At 35.1% G+C, this 21052-nt stretch overlaps 1 protein-coding gene across 4 annotated transcripts in view; it reads left to right on the top strand.

Moving 5' to 3' along the window:
* The window catches only part of ANKRD26 (ankyrin repeat domain containing 26), a 57406-nt gene that overhangs the window by 7292 nt on the left and 29062 nt on the right, over window positions 1–21052 (top strand). For 2 of the 4 annotated variants that reach the window (XM_069107103.1, XM_069107100.1), the window contains exons 3-10: window positions 1230–1462; window positions 5109–5279; window positions 10471–10504; window positions 11246–11384; window positions 13570–13783; window positions 14650–14833; window positions 16714–16857; window positions 18656–19612. In XM_069107103.1, the coding sequence (XP_068963204.1) occupies window positions 1230–1462; window positions 5109–5279; window positions 10471–10504; window positions 11246–11384; window positions 13570–13783; window positions 14650–14833; window positions 16714–16857; window positions 18656–19612 (2076 nt within the window). The remainder of the gene's footprint in view (window positions 1–1229; window positions 1463–5108; window positions 5280–10470; window positions 10505–11245; window positions 11385–13569; window positions 13784–14649; window positions 14834–16713; window positions 16858–18655; window positions 19613–21052) is intronic. The other 2 variants (XM_069107101.1, XM_069107102.1) reach the window with 2 other exon arrangements.

The following is a 21052-nucleotide window of genomic DNA, read 5'->3' as shown; positions in this document are numbered from 1 at the left end:
TTCCTAATTTGCAGTTACATACACTAATGAAATCACAGGTTCTGTCCAAAAAAATAATAATAGTAATTTGCATTTCATATAACTCAGATTATAAAAATACTTTGTAGACATCTCATTTAATTTTCATTGCTTTTCCTATAAAGTAGGTGTGGCGCATATTTACAGGCAAGGAAATTGAAGCTCAGAATATTTGAATGACTTTAGGAAATGGACCAAGTCGATATCTAAACCTAAACCTTCTAACAACAAGCTCAGTGCTACCTCTTCTATATTTTTTAAGTACTAAATAATGCACTTCATTCTGAATACATCTTCTGAATCAAATGTGAGGACCTCCACCCAGTGTACTGGTTTCTGCTACTAGTTTATCAGTATGATTTTGACCATGCTTTAATGTTTCTGTGCTTCAGGATCCTCATCTGTAAAATGATAGCATTAGACTAAGATTTTTTCCAAATCTAAAAAAGATTGTGCTTCTATGAATGTGCACAGTGAACAGCATTGATTTTCCAGAATGTAGCAGTCACACTGCCTAAATCCCACCTTGCTCAATTTCCTGTGTTATAAATGGCTATCCAATTAGTCACTACCTCCAGTTTGGGTTTTTTTTTTACTCCCTGAACTCCACAGACAGGAATGAGAAATTAAATATGGGATGGGAAATGCCTGTTGTATGGTAGAAAATAACGAAGGGTAATTATTTCAGTCCTCAGTTTCGTCTGTCGGGTCGTTGTGGTAGAAAAGGCTGAAACAAGTTTGAATGTATCATTGTCTCTGTTTGCTTTTGTCTGCTAGTTAAAGAAGGAAAATGAGAGAACATGAAAAAAGGATCAGAAAACAAAATGAGATAGGAATTGATTACAAAATGTAAAAAAATTTTGACAATTTTTGTTTCCAAATAAAAAATAATTGAGAATAATATAGATATTTAGGTGTATATTTCAAAATAAAAGTAGGAATATGAGAGACAGCATGGCACAATGGTTAGCAAGTCAAGATGACCTACTTCAGTTCCAACCACTAACGTTGGCAAGTCATTTAACATCTCAGCATTCTAGACAGATCTCTACAACTATAACTTGCTGAGAAGATTCAGAACAGAATTGATAGAGGGAGTTTTCTCTTCTAAGAGCTCTTTGGACTAGTTATATCACAGGTCCCTAGAAAGCACATAATTATTTTTTTTTAATAAAATGACAATCATACTAAGTACAAAGCTTTTCTTTTAGGTTGAAGAGGAAAAGAAAAAGCATCAATACAATGAAAAGGAAACATTGAAGGAAAAAGATGGTGGTAAATTAAATGAAAATAGATTGATTGGCAAAGTTAATGAGCTGTTTTCTATGGAGAGCAATCAACATGGTAAAGATGAGGAAAATAAAATCCCTGGGACAGAAATTCCAATAATGAGCATTTCTTCTTCCAATCAAAGTTCAGCACCTGTGCACCATCTTTTAAAGGGGTAAGTCTGTCAAAATATTTAATAGGAATATTATTATCAAATATTAAAATTAATGGTTAAGTTCAATTAGCTCTAACAATCTGGAATCAGATTTAATGTGCATTAGCTTCATTCTTGTTTTTTGTCAAGAAATAAAGTCCTATGAATATATATTTTTCTTTTGCTTTTGGTATGTTCTTTTATTCTGGGACTATCACATCAGCATCTATTGAAGGAGAGAAGGTAAGCTTCGATGAGATCCAAAAGAATAACTTGCAGTATAAAATATAAGTGGCAAGGAGTAAATCAAGATAGTTTTTGAATGTATAAATAATAAATCTTAATGAGATAATAATGCTTATGGCTACAAAAATAAATGAGATGGACTGTTTTAGTAGGTAGAAAGTACCCCATCATTAGAAGTGTTAAGAAATAAATGAATTTCTTCTTTTACAACATGGCTAATGTGGAAGTATGTTTAATAAGATTGTACATGCATAACCTATGTCAGATTGTTTGCCATCTTGGGGAGGTGAAGGGAGAGAGGGAGGGAGGAAAAAAAATTCAGAACTCAAAATCTCATAGAAGTGAATGTTGAAAACTATCTGTACGTGTAATTGGAAAAAATAAAATACTATAAGTGGAAAAAAATAAATGGAGCTTTCCTTATTGAAAAAAAGATGAATGATTTTAAGTGCTTATCATATGCCAAGCCCTGAGGATACAAATAAAGAAGTTAGACAACCTAAACTCTCAGTAAGGTCACACTTTAATTTGAGGATATGCAAAATATAAAAAGAACCACCCACCAACTCACCACTGTGAGGAGTGGGTGTAAGGGAATAGCAGAGGGTCCAAGTGGACGAGGATTCTGGTTCTGTCCTCCAGAGATAGGACTGAGGAGAGAAGAAAGGTTTGGTGTCCTTCCAGGATAGGGGAAGAAAAAGGAGGAACTGGCAACAAAAAGTAGAGAGGAGCACCCGTGTAGCACTTTCTCCATAAGGCCCTCTACTGCTCATACGGTTTCTAGACAGGCTGAGGAAGAGCAAAAAGCAGATAACAGCTACTTGCAGTCTCACAAAAAAAAAAAAAGCCAACATAGGACCATAAGATGATAGATGACAACCTGACAGGAATAAAGAGGATTCACATTTCACGTTGGGATTGTACTAGATGACTTTAAAGTTGCAACTCATGAGTCTGAGTCTGGAAGTGTCCTGGATTGACATTGAGGAGGGAGAGAATGTAGAAAAGCAAGGCCACATTTACTTTCATGAACTTGATAACGAATAATTTAAGCATATGGTAGGATAATGAATTTCAAGAGCAAAAATTGCATAAGTTCAAGAAAACAATATTTTTATGAGCATACATGTTTGATAGGCACTGAAAAGGGCATCTTTCTCTGCCTTGATGCCAGTACACTACAGTGTGACCTCAGTGGCACACAGATAGAAAGTTGTCTACCTTTCCCTTGATTAGTGTGAAGTGGCTGTTTTTGTGAGATACAGTAAAGCCATGGGTAGTTGAGAGAAAGTCTACTTTTGTTTTAATTGTCATCTTTTGTTTTTGTGTCAGTCTCATTTCCCAAGATATCTCTTCTCATTCTTCCAGAGAAACATCCCTTAAAACAAAACATAAAAAAGGAAAATAGAGTTTAGCACAGCTAACCATCATGTCAATATTACATGCAGTGTTCCACCCTGAGAGTCTTCCATTCTGCATAAAGGGAAGGAGGTGCCTTTTCAGCTAGACCAAGCGTGGTCATTATAATTTCACAGAATTTAGTTTCAGTTGTTTTATTGTCCTTAATATTTACGTTGTTGCAGTTATGATTTGATATTGTTGTCCTGGTTGTCCTTACTTTATTTTGCATTAATGCATAGAAATATTGTCATGCTTCTATATAGTCATCATTTCTAACAATAGTGTTCCATTAATGTTCACACAGTAATGTTCCATTATATTACCATATCACAATTTGTTTAGCCATTCTCTACTCAATGTGCAATTACTCTATTCCCAATTATTTTCTACTGCAAAAAGTGTTGCCATGAATATTTTGATGTTTCTAGGACCTTTCTTGCCATTGAGTAAAAACACCTCACTGGGGGTGCAGCTAGGTGGCACAATGAATCGAGCACCAGCCTAAAAGTCAGGAGGATCTGAGTTCAAATCCGGCCTCAGACACTTAACACACTTACTAGCCATGTGACTTTGGGCAAGTCGCTTAACCCCAGTTGTCCTCCAAAAAAGCAAAAAGACCTCACTGGGTTATATGTTAGCAGTGGGAGAGAGAAATAATTCTAAAGTACCAGAGAAATGGCTATTCTTTGGAAAGTTTTGACTGAAAGTTAATTGAATCAGGCTAATTTGCAACAAACATTCTAATCAAATTCTGTGAAATCTATGAATAAAATTAGTGGCTAGAAGAAATTGATATCAAGAATTATTACAAAATGTGTCAGATATTTATTTGTTTGTTTTCCCAATAAAGTCCTTCTTTGATACTTTCATCAGAGTGGGAAGGTGGAGATACCTAAAGGCTCTGTCAACAGAGCAACAGGCAGGTTTGTAAACTCCATTAAAGCTAGGATCAAAGAATAGTCTTCCCACATTTGTGATTATTTGCTCACTGGTTTGCATGTGCGCTTGAGTGCACATACACATAAACACACACATTTGAATGTGCTAACTCCTGAGGAAGTTCATTTCTGTGTAAATAAATCTAATTGTTTAGAATTTGTTGGGTTTTTTTTCATGTATTGATCCTAAATGTGCCCCTAGTCCTACCCTCGGAGGGGTCAATTAAACATGATAGACTTTCATATATTTGAATACATATACCACTACCTATCCTCCCAACTCTTCATGTTCTTTTCTCTAGGCTAAACATCTGCAGTGCCTTCAGCTTCTCTTCTTTCACATGGTCTTCATCCTTCTCCATTCTGTTTTCTCTCCTCTGGACATATTCTGAGTTCTAAATGTCTTTCCTAAAATATGTATCCTAGAAATGAACACAGCTTTTCAAATATTCAGACCAGGGTAGAGTACAAGGAAATTATCATCTCCCTCCTTCTGGATTCTATGCCTCTTACAATTCAACCTACAATCATATTAATTTTTTGTACTTTCTCTTAGTATTGTCATATCAACCCTACCGTCTATCAACTCCCAAATATTTTGCACACAAATTGTCTAGTCACAACTACCCAGTTTTTTAGTTGTCTTTTAGCCCAAGTATAGGCATGAAATGGGGAGCATTTTAGGTGAAGAAAATGCATTATATGAAGGTTTACAGCAGAACATATTTCTATAATAGAAAAGATACAAATCTGACTAGAATGGACTTTGCATTTTGAAAAGTAGTGTTAAGAATCTTTGTTGGATTAATAAGGTAGCCCTGAATATAAAGGAACTTCTTAGCCAGGCAGTTCAGATTTGATGCACCACAAAAGAGGGTGGCCATTAAAGTCTTATCATCTGGGGAATATGCTCAGTTTTATTTAAGTAAGGTTAGTCCAGAAGCAATATGTAGTATGTGTTAAAAGAGAAGGAAAAATAATTTCCCCCATTGTTTTCTTTTCACTTAATTTCCCCCATTGTTTTCATATCAATTTTCAATAAAGAATAATTTACACCTCACTTCATGGATTTTTTTTTTCAGCAGTGATTCTGTCATGCATATGAAAGAAATAAAAAAACTTCAAAATGATAAATGGATTTCAGAGGATCCTGGTATTGCTTCACCTTGTGAAAAGGTGAATTCCTTAATTGATACCCTGTTCCATGGTCCTGAAGACAGCAGTTTAAGTGAAGCAGATCATGATGAAGAAAGGTAAAATGCTACTATATTTTCTCATGGAAAAGTATTAGCAATGTGTACTTAATGTAGTTGTAGCAGACTGATGTCCTGTTATTCTTTGTCCTGATAGTTGACTATTCTTTCAAAATAGCTGATGGCATGAAACATATGCACAATAGCACTTTCAATGCAGGCAACTATATTCCAAATGCCAGAAAAGCTAGCTATTATGGTGAATCTAGGAGACCCAGACGCCCTTTCATCTACATACCATACTACTTCCCACTGTTCGACAGTTGAAATTATCATTTTCTCCAGCATAGCAAAACAGCCCTGGTGATAATGCATTCCATTTTGCGCATTGTGGTGATCAAACACAGCAGGATAGACATCAACAGGAATGTGATCTTCACCATGCCTTAGCAGTAGAGGAAGGAATACCAAACAGAAGAGTAGGGTTCAAGTTTCCACTCTACTACTGTCATAACATAGATTTAGAACTGGAAGGTACTCGAGGGATCATCCCTTTCAGCCTCCTTATTTTACAGATGAGGAAAATGGAATCAGAGAAGATTACTGGTTTGCCTAAGATCACACAAGTAAAAAGAGACAGAATCAGGGTTTGAACCTGGGTTTTCTGACTCCAGATTGAGTCCACTTTCCACAGTACCACACTGCCAACATTAGCAGTGGGACCTAGGATGTGCCACACATTTGTAAAATAGGGGTGATAATACTTGCATTATCAATAGGATTGTTGTGAGGAAAGTTCTTTGTAAAGTGCTATAGAAATATGAACTATAATTATTCATTCAATAAATATACAGGGTGTCCCCAAAGTCTGGACACATAGGAAATCTATACATATTTTCAAGAAATCAAATGAATGAAATTTTCAACATTTTATTTAATTAGCATAAATTTTAGCCAAGACAATTTCATATGGAATAAAAGCTTTCATTAGCTATTGGGGACTATTTTCCATATTAATGAGATTTCCTATGTGCTCCTATGTCTTCCTATGAAATCTCATTTCTAATTAAATAAAATGTTCAAAATTTTATTCATTTCATTTCTTGAAAATATGCATAGTTAATGAGATTTCCTATGTGTCCAAACTGTAGGGACACTGATTATTTTTCTCTTGTGTGCAGAGTACTCTACTAATGATTGCTATTATTACAATAATCTTTACTGAAACAGATCATACTTAATGGAACTACTTGGCAGTAGATATGGAGACAAATATGAGGATATTGCTAGCTACACAGCAATATTTAACTGTTTGACTTAGGATTGTGTCAATGAAGAGTTGATTAAACCCCTGGGAAGCAATAGAACCCTTTTTCTTCCCCTAGACCCAGAAATTATTTACTTCTAACTGCTTTTTCTACCTCTAATTTATAGAATATTCTCTGTATTAGGTCACTGATGTTAGTAAATCTCCTAGAAAGAGACAATCATTCTTTCATAGAATTTCTATCTCTGAATTTTGTTATACTATTTAATCATGCTGAAGTTTGATACTTCAGTACTGCAGAGGATTTGTGTATGGTCTCATCAACATAAGTACTTTCTCTAGAGGGGAAGATCATGCCTCCTCATCCTGTGAGAGTTATGTCCACATCATCTCATAATTTTTGCAGAAGTGATCTATCTAATGTGCTGGTAAACTTATTTAAAAAGCATTAATCACATACAATGTGAAGAGCCTTATGCCAGGCCATGGGAAAGGATAGAAAGGTGAATAAGACAGACCTCTTGGAGCTTACAATATAGTAAATAGAACACACATACATATAACTTGAATTTAAAAATTATGATTCTGGGGTGCAGAACCAAGATGGTGGCATAGAAGAAGGAAAACTATGTGAGCTCCCCCCATAACTACCTCAAATACCTATAAAATATGACTCTAAACAAAGCTACATTACCCACAAAGTGACAGCGAAAAGCAAATCTCCCATGGAAGGCAGATCAGCAGGAATGGTCCATCTCAGCAAGCTGGTAACAGAGCCCAGCCCCACGTGAGCCCACAGTTTTAGCCCCAGGGCAGCCCCAACCAGCAGCAGCTAGAGTAACCTGGGAAGTGGATTACCAGCAGCTGTGGTAGTTTCTAGAAACATCAACCCATAAATGCCAAAGGCAAAGTTAAAGGTCAGTATGGACTTTGAGAACAGGGGGACCAAGAGTGTGGTCCAGCCACTACCCCCAGGGTGAGGTGAAAAGCAGTGGAGGTGCTGTGGCCCTGTAGCCCCTACCACGTGGCTGCTTCAGAGCTCCTGGCATGCAGATTGTAGGGGGACCAAGTGACCAGTCTGAGGGGCTCATCATTCTTGCTTTAAAAAGTTAAAGTTTAAAAGGTTAAAGCAAGAATTAACCGGCTTGGATCTGGATCACTGTCTTGGGTTGAGGTCCTCGGGTATGTTACCAGGTGCCAGAGCTTGTGGAAGTTTCAGAGAGGGCACCCAGTTAATAGCTCTGGCAGCTGCAAAAACCCCAGCAATTTGGGACAAAGCTGTCCTCTCTGGAAGCAGAGTTCTACTATGGCATAAAGCTCAGAAGTCAAGTAATTGAGTGGCATCATGAGAAAGCAAAGGAAGCTAAGCAAGCACAGCAGTCAAACCTTAGATTCCTTTTTTGAGGAAAAAAAGGATCAAAGCATGGAATGGGAGGAAGACAATGAAGTCAAAACTCCTGCACCAAAAGCTTCCAAAAAAAATACAAGCTGGTTACGGGACATAGAGGAGTTTAAGAAGGATTTTGAAAACCAAGTAAGAGAAGTGGAAGAAAATTTGGGAAGACAAATAAGAATGATGCAAGAAAACCATGAAAAGAGAGTCAACAACCTGACTGAAGAAAATAACACCTTAAAAAATAGACTAACACAAATGGCAAAAGAAGCCCAAGAGGCCAATGAGGAGAAAAATGCCTTAAAAAGCCAAATTTGCCAGATGGAAAAAGAATTTCAAAAGCTCACTGAGGAGAATCATTCCTTCAGAATTAGATTGGAGCAAATAGAAGCTAGTGACTATGAGAAATCAAGATGCTATAAAATAGATCCAAACAAATGAAAAAATAGAAGGCAATGTAAAATATCTCATTGGAAAAACCACGGACCTGTAAAATAGATCCAGGAGAGATCATTTTAAAATTATTGGACTACCTGAAAGCCATGATCAAAGAAAGAACCTACAAATCATCCTTCAAGAAATTCTCAAGGAAAATTGCCCTGATATTTTAGAATCAGGGGGAAAAATAGAAATTGAAAGAATTCGCTGTTTACCTCTTGAAAAATATCCCAAAAAGAAAACTGCTAGGAATATTATAGCCAAGTTCCAGAGTTCCCAGATCAAGGAGAAAATATTACAAGCAGCCAAGAAGAAACAATTTTAATATTATGGAAACACAATCAGAATAACACAGGATCTGGCAGCTTCTACATTGAAGTATTGAAGGGCTTGGAATATGATATTCCAGAGGTCAAAGGAGTTGGGATTAAAACCAAGAATTACCTATCCAGTAAAACTGAGTATCATGTTTTAGGGTAAAATACAGTCATTCAATGAAATAGAGGACTTTCAAGCATTTGTGATGAAAAAACCAGAGTTGAATAGAAAATTTGGCATTCAAATACAAGAAGCAAGAAAAGCATAAGAAGGTAAACAGGGAAAAGAAATCATAAGGAACTTATCAAAGTTGAACTATTTACATGCCTACATGGAAAAACTATAATTGTAACTTATGGAACTTTTCTCAGTATCAGGATACTTGAAGGGAATATAAATGTGTGTGTATGTATATATATATATATGTATGTATGTATACATGCATATATGTCTATATAGGAGGGTATATGTGCATATGAATACATATGTGAGTGTGTGTATATATGTGTACAGGTATACATAGAAAGAAAACATAGGATGAATTGAATAGGAAGTGATAAAATTTGAAAAATAAAATTAAGAGGTAAGAGAGGAACATAATGAGAGGAGATAGGGAGAGACAGAATAGGGTAAATTATCTCATAGAAGAAGCAAGGGAAAACTGTTACAATGGAGGGGAAGAACAGGAAGGCAAAAGGGAATGGGTCAACCTTACTCTCATTGAATTTGGCTTAAGAAGAGGGAATAACATACACACTAAATTGGGTATTTTATCCTACAGAAAAGTAGGGGGGAAGGGGATAAGAGGGGGGAGGGTAGATTGGGGGGGAGGGTAGTTAGAAGTACACACTTTTGAAAAGGGACAGGGTCAAAGTAGAAAATAGAACAAGTGGGGGCAGGATAGGATGGAGGGAAATATAGTCAGTCTTTCACAATATATCCACTATGGAAATTTTTAGCATAACTGCACATGTACAACTTACATTGAATTGCTTATCTTCCTAGTATGGGTGGGTGATGAGGGAAGAAGGGAAAGAATCTGGAATTCAAAGTTTTAAAATCAAGTGTTAAAAAAAAGTTATCACATTTTTTTATATATGCTCTGTGGAATAAGATATATAGGCACTGGGATATGCCTTACTGGAAAGTTGGAGGGGGAATGGGGTATGGGATGTTCAATGGGATCACTGTTTCTTGAGTGTTGTGTAGGGGAAAGACGGTGAGAAAATTTGTAACTCAAAATCTTGTGTAAATGAATGTTATAAAATAAAAATAAACATAAAATTTATTTTTAAAATAAAATTTTTTATTTAAAAATTATGATTATGTTAGTTATATTATATTTTAATTTATAATACAGTCAAAGATAATGGATATAATTTAATATTTGTTGATGACTCAGTTTATACCAGCAATCAGTATAGTATTCTGCCCAAATTCTTGTTATTTAGGAATCTTAATAATAGACTTTGGCATATGAACAGTCAAAAAAATAAATCATTGTTATTATATCACAGGTTAAGATTTTTTGACTGACATTTTCTTTGAAAGTGATCCCTCAAACTTTTTATTTTGGGGAAGAAATTCAGATGTTACATAAGGAATATTTTTTTCTTTTAAAAACTTGTCACGAGGTAAAGATAAGCATATATTATAAATTATGGCTATGAGATTAAATACTGTTATTTTCTGTATCTTATGTAATTGGCTGGAACCATGAAAAAAACATGATTTTCAAATAGGTATATATTAAATCAAACAGTTACAATGATAACAAACTTTATGTGTATTTTATCTATTTATATTCACACTAAAAAGCATTATTTGTCTTTTAGGCCTGCAAAGAAAACACTGAGTGAAAAGAATAAGGTACTGTTAAAAAAAAAAATGCCAGAAATATAAATTGGTTTAGAAAATAATGCATGTTTCAGTGAACACAGTAAACAGATAGGACCCCTTTTTTCATTATAAAGTGTAGGAATCTTTAATTTGAAAACTTTTAGAAATAGACTCCTGGGGTGGCTAGGTGGCGTAGTGAGTAGAATGCTGACCCTGGAGTCGGGAGGACCTGAGTTCAAATCCGACCTCAGACACTTAACACAAAAACTAGCCGTGTGGCCTTGGGCAAGTCACTTAACCCCAATTGCCCTCCAAAAAAAAACCAAAAAAAGAAAAGGAAAGAAATAGGCTCCTAGTGAAATGTGTCCGCGTTATTGCTGGATTTTCCCTCATTTCCCTCCCCCCTAAATAAAATGAAGACTACTTATCATCTATAAGAGATATTGTGACTATGATAATTTTCATAATGTTCCTGAATAATTCAGCTTCTATGTAGTTAGGTGGCCTAGTAGATAGAGTCAAGGAGACCTGGGGCTCCTTGGACTCCTAGCTAGCTATATGATACTCGACAAGTCACCTAACCTCTCTTAGCCATTTACTCATTTGTAAAATAATTTTGAGTAATGGTTATCTCAGAAAATGGTTGTGAGGATGTCATGAGATAATATATATATAAAGTGTTGTGAAAACCTTAAAGTGCTGCACAGATGTTAGCCATTGTTATTATTTTTAAGTTTTTATTATTTTACCCTGCCGTTATGTATTTTACAGAACAAAGGACAGATGGGTGCAGATGATGTTGATGACCTCACTCAGTCATCTGACACAGCTACAGAGGATTATGATTTACCTCCCTTAAACTATAAGAATGTTTTGTTATTGATTGAACAACTTAGTGTTGATTGTAAAGGTAAGAATATTTTTAAATTTCCTAACAGAATACCAGTGTTAAACAGAAACTAAAGATGTGGGTATATAGAAGATACCACTGATGTCTTATTCCATTGACTCAAACTAGAGGTGACTTTGGGTCCTTGGAGGCTCTGACATTAGAACCTAATCTCTGGCTGACTTTGGCCAAAGTGAAAGAGATTATGCTGGCTGAAAGGTGATCAGTTTTTCAGCTGCAGAAGAAGACCTACTATTTGTTTCAGTTCAGAAAGAATTACTAAGTGCCTGCGGTATACAAAATACACAAAAGTTAGATAAGATACAGTCCTTATCCTCATCGAATGTGCAAACTACTAGGGGGATATGGCCTACATAGATAAGTCTAATATTAAAAAATACATAAATACTTGAGGAGCACGGTCATATTGCTTTGTGAAGTTCACAGTGGGAAAAAATATTAACTATAAAAATCAAAATAACCTGTTTGTGAAGGTACCATGTGAGTTGAGTTTTAAGGGATGGGTTTGAATTCAGTAGATGTAAATCATGGGAGTATAGGGAGATGAAGTGAACATTTCAAGCATGGGAACTGAGCCAAGAGTCAGAAAAGTGACAGTGAAAAATCTGGTTTTACTGGACAGTATATAGCAGTAAGAAGTAAATGTGGAAATGTAGGGGATTAACAAAATTATAGTTGACCTAGACTTGTATCTATAGGCAAATCCCTTAAACTTGGAGCTTCAGTTTCTTAATCTATAAAATACCTTACTTCTCAGGATTGTTGTGGGGGAATCTTGATTTGGGTTATTAATATTGAATGCTAGGATAAGGTATATTAATTTTATTTGTGCAGTTGATAATAGAGAACCATTGAAGAGACTGATGCGACTAGATGGCATAAAGATATCAGGCAGCGTAGGGGCGGCCAGGTGGCTCAGCGAATAAGAGCACCAGCTCCAGTGTCGGGATGACCTGGGGATCAAATCTGGGCTCAGATACTTACCACCACACCCAGAAATAACTGGCCATGTAACCTTGAGCAAGTTACTTAACCCCAATTGCTTTAAAAAAAAAAATATCAGGCAGCAATCTCCTTCATGGAAAGAATAGCCAAAAGATTAAGATCTTTCCCTAAATGGCCAAAAATGTCAACAGTCTCCCAAATGTTCTGCCTAGTTTTCATAATTCTTCTGTCAGTGTGGCATGTAGGACAGTGTCTTGAATACCCAGGTTCAAATTCTGCCTTATACACCCACAAGTCCTTTAACTTCTCTATGCCTCAGTTTCTTCTTTTACTTTGAGTCTTTGATCTTATGATTTCCCTTAACGCCATCTTTACTGCCTGCTAAAATCAGTGTGTCTACCTCTAGCAGCCCCGTTCTTCACCAGTTCCTTGCTGCTTCAGTTCTGGTAAACACTGAAATATATGACAGATTAAAAATTGCCAAGGGAAACCCAATAACCAAGTCTGTTAAATCTGTAACTTGATATAACACACATTTCTAACTCTGGATTAGGTCTAAATTTGGCTATATATCTCACTGCAGATTAAAGTACCTAGGTTGCATGGCAGCTATTTTCCTTAATGATCAGGAGATTTTTTTCACTTTCTTCTGGTGTGTCAGCTATATTTTAGTTAAAGTTATCATAAGTCTGACCAATAGATAGATAGATTGGATGGATGCTATTTTATAAATGTTCCACACAGATATATGAATGAGGATCGATGTTATTGTATAAATGTTACATATAGATTTATATTATAAGGCTCTAAAGAAGAAGCAATATTTACATATAACTATTTAGAATAAAACATGTTTGATACTTATAAAATAAATCAATATTCTTGTGATATAGATATTAATATATAGATATCCATGTTATTATTTATTTTTCCCACCCAGAGTACATATCAAAATATTTACTTTTAACATATATTTTTCTCCATATAATGAAGAATTCTGAGGTTTCAAATGGTTTTTTATAAAGTAACATGTAACTTAGACATTCTTTTAAGGGAAATATGTTATTTGCAAATTTGGTGTAAATCTTTTGACAAAATAACATTTTGGTATATTCTTAGGATTTATATGTGGATGCTATTTTGTCATTGCCAGAGTATCTGAATTCCAAAGATCCTGCTACTGTCCTTACATATTAAAATACTCCTATTTTTATTTACTTGTTTTTTTTCCTCTGTACAGATCCTATTAGCCTTTTAAAAATTCAGGATGCAGTTCTTAGATATGAACGATCAGCAGAACTTAAAAAAGGACATTGTACACTACTCACTGGAAAAGTTAAGAGTTTAGAAAACAAGATTACTAGACTACAGGAAGAATTGTCGGAAACAAGAGAAATGAAATCCCAGTTAGAACATCAAAAAGCAGAATGGGACAGAGAACTCTGTAGCCTCAGGTATGGAACTCAGGAGTTTAAATAAAGACTTGAAAATATTTCTCTTACATTGAAACAGTGTGACAGAGGATTTGAGGTTAGGAAGGCAAAAATGACACATCTTTAAAATAATATTATTAATGAGTCCTCTTTAATTCTTTTTACCCTACAGACATCTATGAAAGATTCATTTTTAGTGAATTTTCAAAACTATACCACAATTACTTACAATTTTTTTCCCCAAAATAAAGTAAGAAGTCAACTCTAAATAATCAAATAATGGGAAAATGAATGAGGGAAATATAGAAATCATTCCCATACCTGATTTTAGTCAGGTATTTTATCTACATATCCCTCTGAACTTTTTACCTGAGATATTCAGGTGCATTGAGACTCAGGAATTTTGGAACAGTCACTTCTTCTACCTTTTCTGTAGTGCAGTACAGTAAAAGTTCAAAACCAAGAAGGCAGACAGGGAAGGAGGGAAGTAGATGGATATATGTAGCCAGTTTATGGAATTTCTGTCCATTGAATGCAGAAAGCTAAAGCACCCAAAGAATTGTATGAGACATTTTTGATAGAAGTTTAATGCCCTGAAGTAGTGTGGATAGAGAAATGGGTTCCTGTCTCATTTCTGACACATCCTGACTGTGTGAGCTTGTGCAAGTTATGTTAATTCTCAGTGCCACAGGTACTGTACTCCAAGACTCAAAATTGCAGAGCACATACCAATCTGTATCAGTAGAGGAAGTTTCCTAATGGTGAGTTCCCTACCTGGATCCACTTCCCCCCAGATTAATGTTCTTTTCCTTTCGAGGTCCAGATGCATTTACTTAAATGGCATTGTATTCCTTATTTCTACTGAAGAACAAGCAATTTTAATCTAGGTTTACAGTGAAGCAAGAGGAAGTAAAGCGAGTGACTGCAGAAATGCTATTTGAAAAAATTAGAGAACAATTAAGAAGAAAAGAAGAGCAATGTAGTAAAGAAGTGGAGCTAAAACAGCAACTGGAATTCACTCTCAGAACTCTGGACCTTGAACTGACAACAGTAAGAAATCACCTGAAACAGGTAAATTGGAATTTAAAAGTCAGTATTTCTGTCTTTTCTTTGTAAAGACTATGGGTTCCCTGGGGGTGGGGAGGTGAATACTGTAAAGTCTTTTTAATCCTAAAAAAGGGCTATGGTATTCATGTCTAGTGTAAGTAAGTTGAGTTCAATTATTTATAAATATGTGTTCATAAAGAAAATAATAAATTTCAAGGTTTCCCTTATTTTAGCATTTGAATGTAAAATTACAAGGTAAGTAGCCATGGTAAAGGTAAGATGGAGCTAGTACTTTTTAAGGTATGTCTCACAGTTGAGAATCAGTATAGTGTAGTGCAAGAGTAAGGAACCTATGGCATCAAGGCCACATGTGGCCCTCTAGGTCCTCCTGAAGTGCAGCCCTTTCACTGAATCCCAACTTCCCAGAACAAATCCCCTTAATAAAAAAAATTTGTTCTATAAAACTTGGACTCTGTCAAAAGGCTGAACCCAGGGACCTAGAGGGCCATGTGTTGCTTCAAGGCTGGAGGTTCGCTAGACCTGGTATAGTGGACAGAACTGACCTCAAATCCAGGAAGACTTGGGTTCAAGTGGTGCCACTGACACATCTTGACCGTGTGACCCTTGGCAAGTCATTTTACCTGACCCCAGGTCAGAAGTGTCCAGCTCCCAAAAAACTGCCCATAAAACACCATACTGCAGGGGTCTATTTGACACTACTGCTGTAGTCAACTGTCTAAGACTATGAGTTCTACATAATTGCAATGGTAGAAGGAGTTTCCTTAGCTGAAAATTCTCTAGGTCAATAAAATTGCAGATTCAATCCCTTTCTCTGTTCCTTACATTCCACTTTACCACACATCCTTCAGTCTTTCAAAAAAGTTTATTGTCCTCTAGCATCTTTAGCTCTTACTTAAACAATTAAAATTATCCAAACCTTTCTAAATGGAAGAAAAACTAAGTCTTAATAGGTCAGAGCACTAGACTGAACCTACTAATAAGATGAAATTCATCAAGAATGAATGTAAAGATTTATACTTAGGTACCCAAAATTAGTTTCACAAATATTTGATGGGGGAAATATGATTAGATAGCATTTTGTCTGAAAAGATGTAGGAACCATAGTGAGCTCTAAGCTTAATTTGAGTCAGTGCTGTTATTTGACACCCGAAAAGCTGATGTAATTTTGGATCCCATTAAGAGAAGCATACCTTCCAAAACCAAGGAGATAAAAATGCCTCTGCAATCTGACCTTATCAGACCTTGCCTATACCATTTTGTTCATTTCTGGCTAACACAGAATTATGGTAGCTAGTAATCAGGACGGCAAAGAGAATGAGGAAGGACCTTGAGTCCATGATATATAAGGATTAGTTAAAGGGACTGAAAATGTTTATACTCGGGGAAAAAAAGACTCAAAGGCTATGATAAATGTCTTCAAGTTTTTGAAGGACAGTCCTATGGAAGAAAGATTAAGTTTGCTCTGCTTCAGCCTGAGAGACAGAGCTAAGAGCAATGAATAGAAGACGAAAAAAATGTACATTTTTAGGAAAAAAAAAAGTGCTAACAAATGGAATCATCCATAAATAGAATGAGTTACTTGAGAGACAGTGGCTTCCTCCACTTGTGAAGATTTCAAGCCGAGGCTGATTAAAGTCTAGTAAGAGTCAGGTGTGTAATAATGGATATGGATTGGCCTAAATAATTGTTGAGGTTTCTTTACAATTCTGAAATGCCCTCCTTCTTGTTGCTTTTTTTATCTTCAATAGCTTACTTTTCTTAGATTTTTTTCAGCTATTTTCCATTGTTTTTCAGATTCTATATTCCAGTTAAAGATGAATGTTTTTGTTGACTTTTAAAGGAAAAAGATATGATTAAAACTTTTATGAAATTGTTGTCGCCAGGTTGAAGAAGAGCGAAATGACACTCAAAGACGACTTTCTCAGGAACAGAATGCCAGAGCTTTGCAAGCCAGAATTCTTAATAATCCTCTTTGGAAGCAGAAAGAATTAGAAGCAGCCGCTTCCAAAATGATTCAGGCTTCTGAGGTATTCACTTTGGTCATTTTCAAATCTAATTGCAAATTTTAAAAGTCAGGACTTTTGGACATATTTGTCATCCTCAGCCTCATCTATCTGTCTGCAGCAGACAAGTAGTGACACACATGGTGACCAACACCAGTACAGGTGGTTTGTTTTGCTTGGTGGTTTCTTTTCTTTGAGTTGAATGATCCCTCCAGAGACAGAAGTGTACTGCTATTGAAAATCAGTAGTGCATCTGCCCTTTCTGGCTATAGGGAAGGGGTAGGTCATCATTTTCACTAACCCCTAAGGAGAGAAAGGAATGCAACCAGGTAGAAGGTGACACCTCAAACACAAACCACTTTTCTTCCTTAATTAAGTGATTTCATCTGTTTGCCTTTTCCAGGGCAGAGACTAAGGATTACAAAACATATGAAAATAATTTGGTCTGTTTCATGTTGTTGTCTCATTCGTATTTCATGAAAGAGAAGGAATAAAAGTATTGGCAGCAAGAATAAATTTCACTTAGATTTCTAAAATGAGGCTTTATCCATTACAAGGATTCATTCATTCACATTCATCATTGCTCAACATGATAGAAACACATGGTCATCAAATGCCAAATTTAGGATTTTTCATTTTCTTTTTTCAACAGTGGTTTGAAGTAAATCATTTGGATTGTTGGCCCTCAGTAATCCTTTGGTACCTGGACACTTGGGTGCTTCATTTAACCCAGCTGCTGCCTATTCTTACCCTCCTTCTGACTTTATAGAAGGGATTTAATGGAATGGGGTTTCTACGCTTTTTGATGTAGCTCTTTCCACCAATCCTTAATGGGGCCCCATGTTCCTGCACAAGTTTTCCTATGATGACAGTGCAACATCAATTTTTTATACTTGGGCCTCAATAATGCTTTCATTATTCCTTTAAAATTTGATGGTTAGGGTTGGCTTATCATCTACTGACCACACTCTAGGCCCCACTTTTCCCTTTCCTAAAATGAGAGGTTTGGACTAGATAACCTCTAAAAGTTCTAAATCAATGAAGCTATGAAAATACTACAGTTCTATCAGAGAATACATTGTTCTCAAGACGTATACTTAGGAATATTAAGACTGTTAGCACTTCATTGGTCTGCAGCTAAGATAATTGTACCATGACAGTTGCTTATCTACAATACCTAAGAGGAAATTAGCTCTTGGAAAAGAGTGCTAAATTTGGAGTCTGAAGAGTCCTGAATCCAGATATTGCTTCTGACACTTACTAGGTGTGATAATGAGTAGGTTGTTTAATAACTTCTCTGAACCCAAATCCTAATCTTTAATATGGGGAGAATAATATGAGTATTTCCCTCATGCAAGGCTTATGTGAGATAATGTTTTGAAAGTACTTTGCAAACTTTAAAAGGCCTCCATAAATATTAGGTATTGTTATTTCTATCATAACAGTATGACTAGCCAGTGTGGAATAGAATGGATGCCAAAAAGGAAATAGAATATTCTGAAAGGCAGACAGATTTGAGGGCCGAAAAATACCAGGTTTGTAAAATGAATTCTGTATCATATAGTGAAATGCCCATTTGTTTTGAGGACTGAATATCCCAAGTACATATCTTCTAACTGACGTAGCACTTTTAAGACTTGCTCTTTGGGAAAATTGTGTCCAACAGAAATGTAAAATGGGTGAAACTCCCTCAATTTACTTTTTCTTTGAATACTCTATACTTCTTGGGACATTGGGCTTTATTTTTAATTACTAAGGAAAAATCAGAACGCATGATTTTATTTTGAGTTAGCTACTTTTTTTCCCTGTTTATTGTATTTAGGTTCCTGATAGCAATGAAAAAGAAAAATATCTACTGCATAAAAGTCAGACCCTACAGGATGAAGTTGCCATGCTCAAACTGGAGCTAGACACAGTAAAAATTAAGGAGCAGGAAAAAGAAAATCAGTATACAGAAGAAAGTGAAGTTTTAAAAGAGAAGATTGATGAACTTCAAAAAGAATTAAAACTGAATGAAGAGGCATTAACAAAAACAATATTCCAATACAGTGGACAAGTAAATGTTCTGACAACTGAGAATGCAATGCTGAACTCGAAACTGGAAAATGAAAAACAAAACAGAGACAGACTAGAGACGGAAATTGAATCATACCGTTCCCGTCTGACTTCTGCAATTCGTGATCATGAACGCAGTCAGACATCAAAACTTGACCTTGAACATGGCTTTCAGAGAGAACGAGATGAGTGGCTTCGTTTACAGGACAAACTAAATCATGACTTGTCTAGTCTAAGAGAGAACAATGGTGTCCTTTCTCAGGAGCTCTCTAAAGCTGAAAGTAAAGCCAATAGTTTAGAAAATGAGCTATACCAGGTACGTGATTACCTCAGAGAAAAGACACTAATTTTAGAAAGTTCACAGAGAGAATTAAACCAGACCCAATATAAAGCAAAAGAACTTGAACACACAAATCAAATGGAAAAGGAAAAATTGAACAAATATATCATCAAACATGAATCTATACAAGAAAGATTAGCCCAAATCCAGAGTGAAAATATGTTGCTTCAACAACAGCTGGAAGATGCCCAAAACAAAGGCATCATTAAAGAAAAGGTATTGAGTGATGCCCGGGTACAGTTTATTGATCTCTTCAATAAACTTCGTGCTGATACAGAAAAACAAGTTCTTCTGGTAGAAGAGAGAAATAAAGAGTTAATCAGTGAATGTAACCACTTAAGAGAGCAAATGTGTAAATATGAAAATGAGAAAGCAGAAAGAGAGGTAGGTTTTTAAATAATATCACTTGTTAAGCATTTAACTTTTTGAAAAGAGATAAAAAGCAATTTTGATCCAAGGTAAATTAGGAATTTGAATTTTCAGTAGGCAATTGATGTTATTAAGTTTCATTGTAAAAATTCTGACATGTAAGAAAGAAGAATGAGGAAGCAATAACATGATAAAAAGTCAACCTGATATCCATCTTTTACATAACGTGACTCACTTTGCTTAAAAATATAATGTAGCATATGAAATTTTAAATGCAGAATTTTGGCTTAATAAATGTAAACAGAGTTAATCCCTTGAACATAAATACTGATAAATTTAGCATTCTAACATGTCTAATATTCCATTTTAATTTTGCAGTGGAATAAATTATTTGAAATGCTAAAACTTAATATAAATCATGAAAAATTATACTAGTGATACTCTAACAATTCAACTGAGATGCTTGAATTGAGATACTGTGGGATTTTATATTTATCCTTTTCATAACCATTTAGACATGTGTATCAGTTTGACTAGTTTTAATTGATACTACTTTGAATTAATTTTAGAAATATTAAACATGGAATCATATTTTTAATGAAATTCCAAAGGCTAGCAACTAATTTCTTTTAAAATTTAGGACAGTAACACTATTCAAATAGATTCTGATTGTGCATTAAGCATTAATTTTTTTTGTGTATGGTAATAGTGCCATTTTTTAAAATGTGTTTTTTGTTTCCTCACTACATATTTTTTATTTATCTCAATATTTTTCACTTTTTTACTAACAAGTCTTGCTCAGGGTCCAAAATTGCAGTTTTGGGGATCACTGCCTTTTATTTGTTGAAGATAGACAGCTTTATACAGTCTAATAGCAATTAGCATTATCTGTGATTTTTCATATATGCAGTGGGTGACAAGACTACCAAGTATTTTACTAGGTAACAATTTCAAATAAAAAGTTTTTAGATATTATTTTTAGTGTATGTGATCAGGTGGTTGAATCTAGTCATTTCATGCTAGAACTTAGTTTATTTGTAGGAATTCAATTAATTATGCCCATTTTTCCTTTCACAATTTTACATAGGCTTCTTTTAGCTTATGTTTCCTTTATAAAGTTTACTAGACTTTAGTTAAATTTATTTTATAAGATACTTAATCTTATCTAATAAGATAGAAAAATTTTAATTTCTTTTGCTTCTTAGTTTTATTTATCACTAATATGTACAATAATTTACTTTGCTGTATGGTTAAAATGAACAGGATTTTTTATAGCATATCTGTATATACATATACTAGTGTGTTATATGTCCATATACGTGTGTGTATGTAAGCATTCCCACTAGGTTAGACCATGAAATGAACTAAAATAACTTCCCTGTAGCTGTGACCTCACACAATACCATGTATACATAAGTGGGAGAACTACCATATTTTCTCTATAATTTCCCCTTT

The sequence above is a fragment of the Petaurus breviceps genome, unplaced genomic scaffold, assembly GCF_028583685.1.
Source record: "Petaurus breviceps papuanus isolate PSGF00001 unplaced genomic scaffold, PetGlider_PUasm1.0 84, whole genome shotgun sequence".
In the NCBI taxonomy this organism is placed as follows: Eukaryota; Metazoa; Chordata; class Mammalia; order Diprotodontia; family Petauridae; genus Petaurus; species Petaurus breviceps.
The sequence above is the reverse complement of the archived record's forward strand: the minus strand, read 5'-3'. Positions and strand labels throughout refer to the sequence as shown.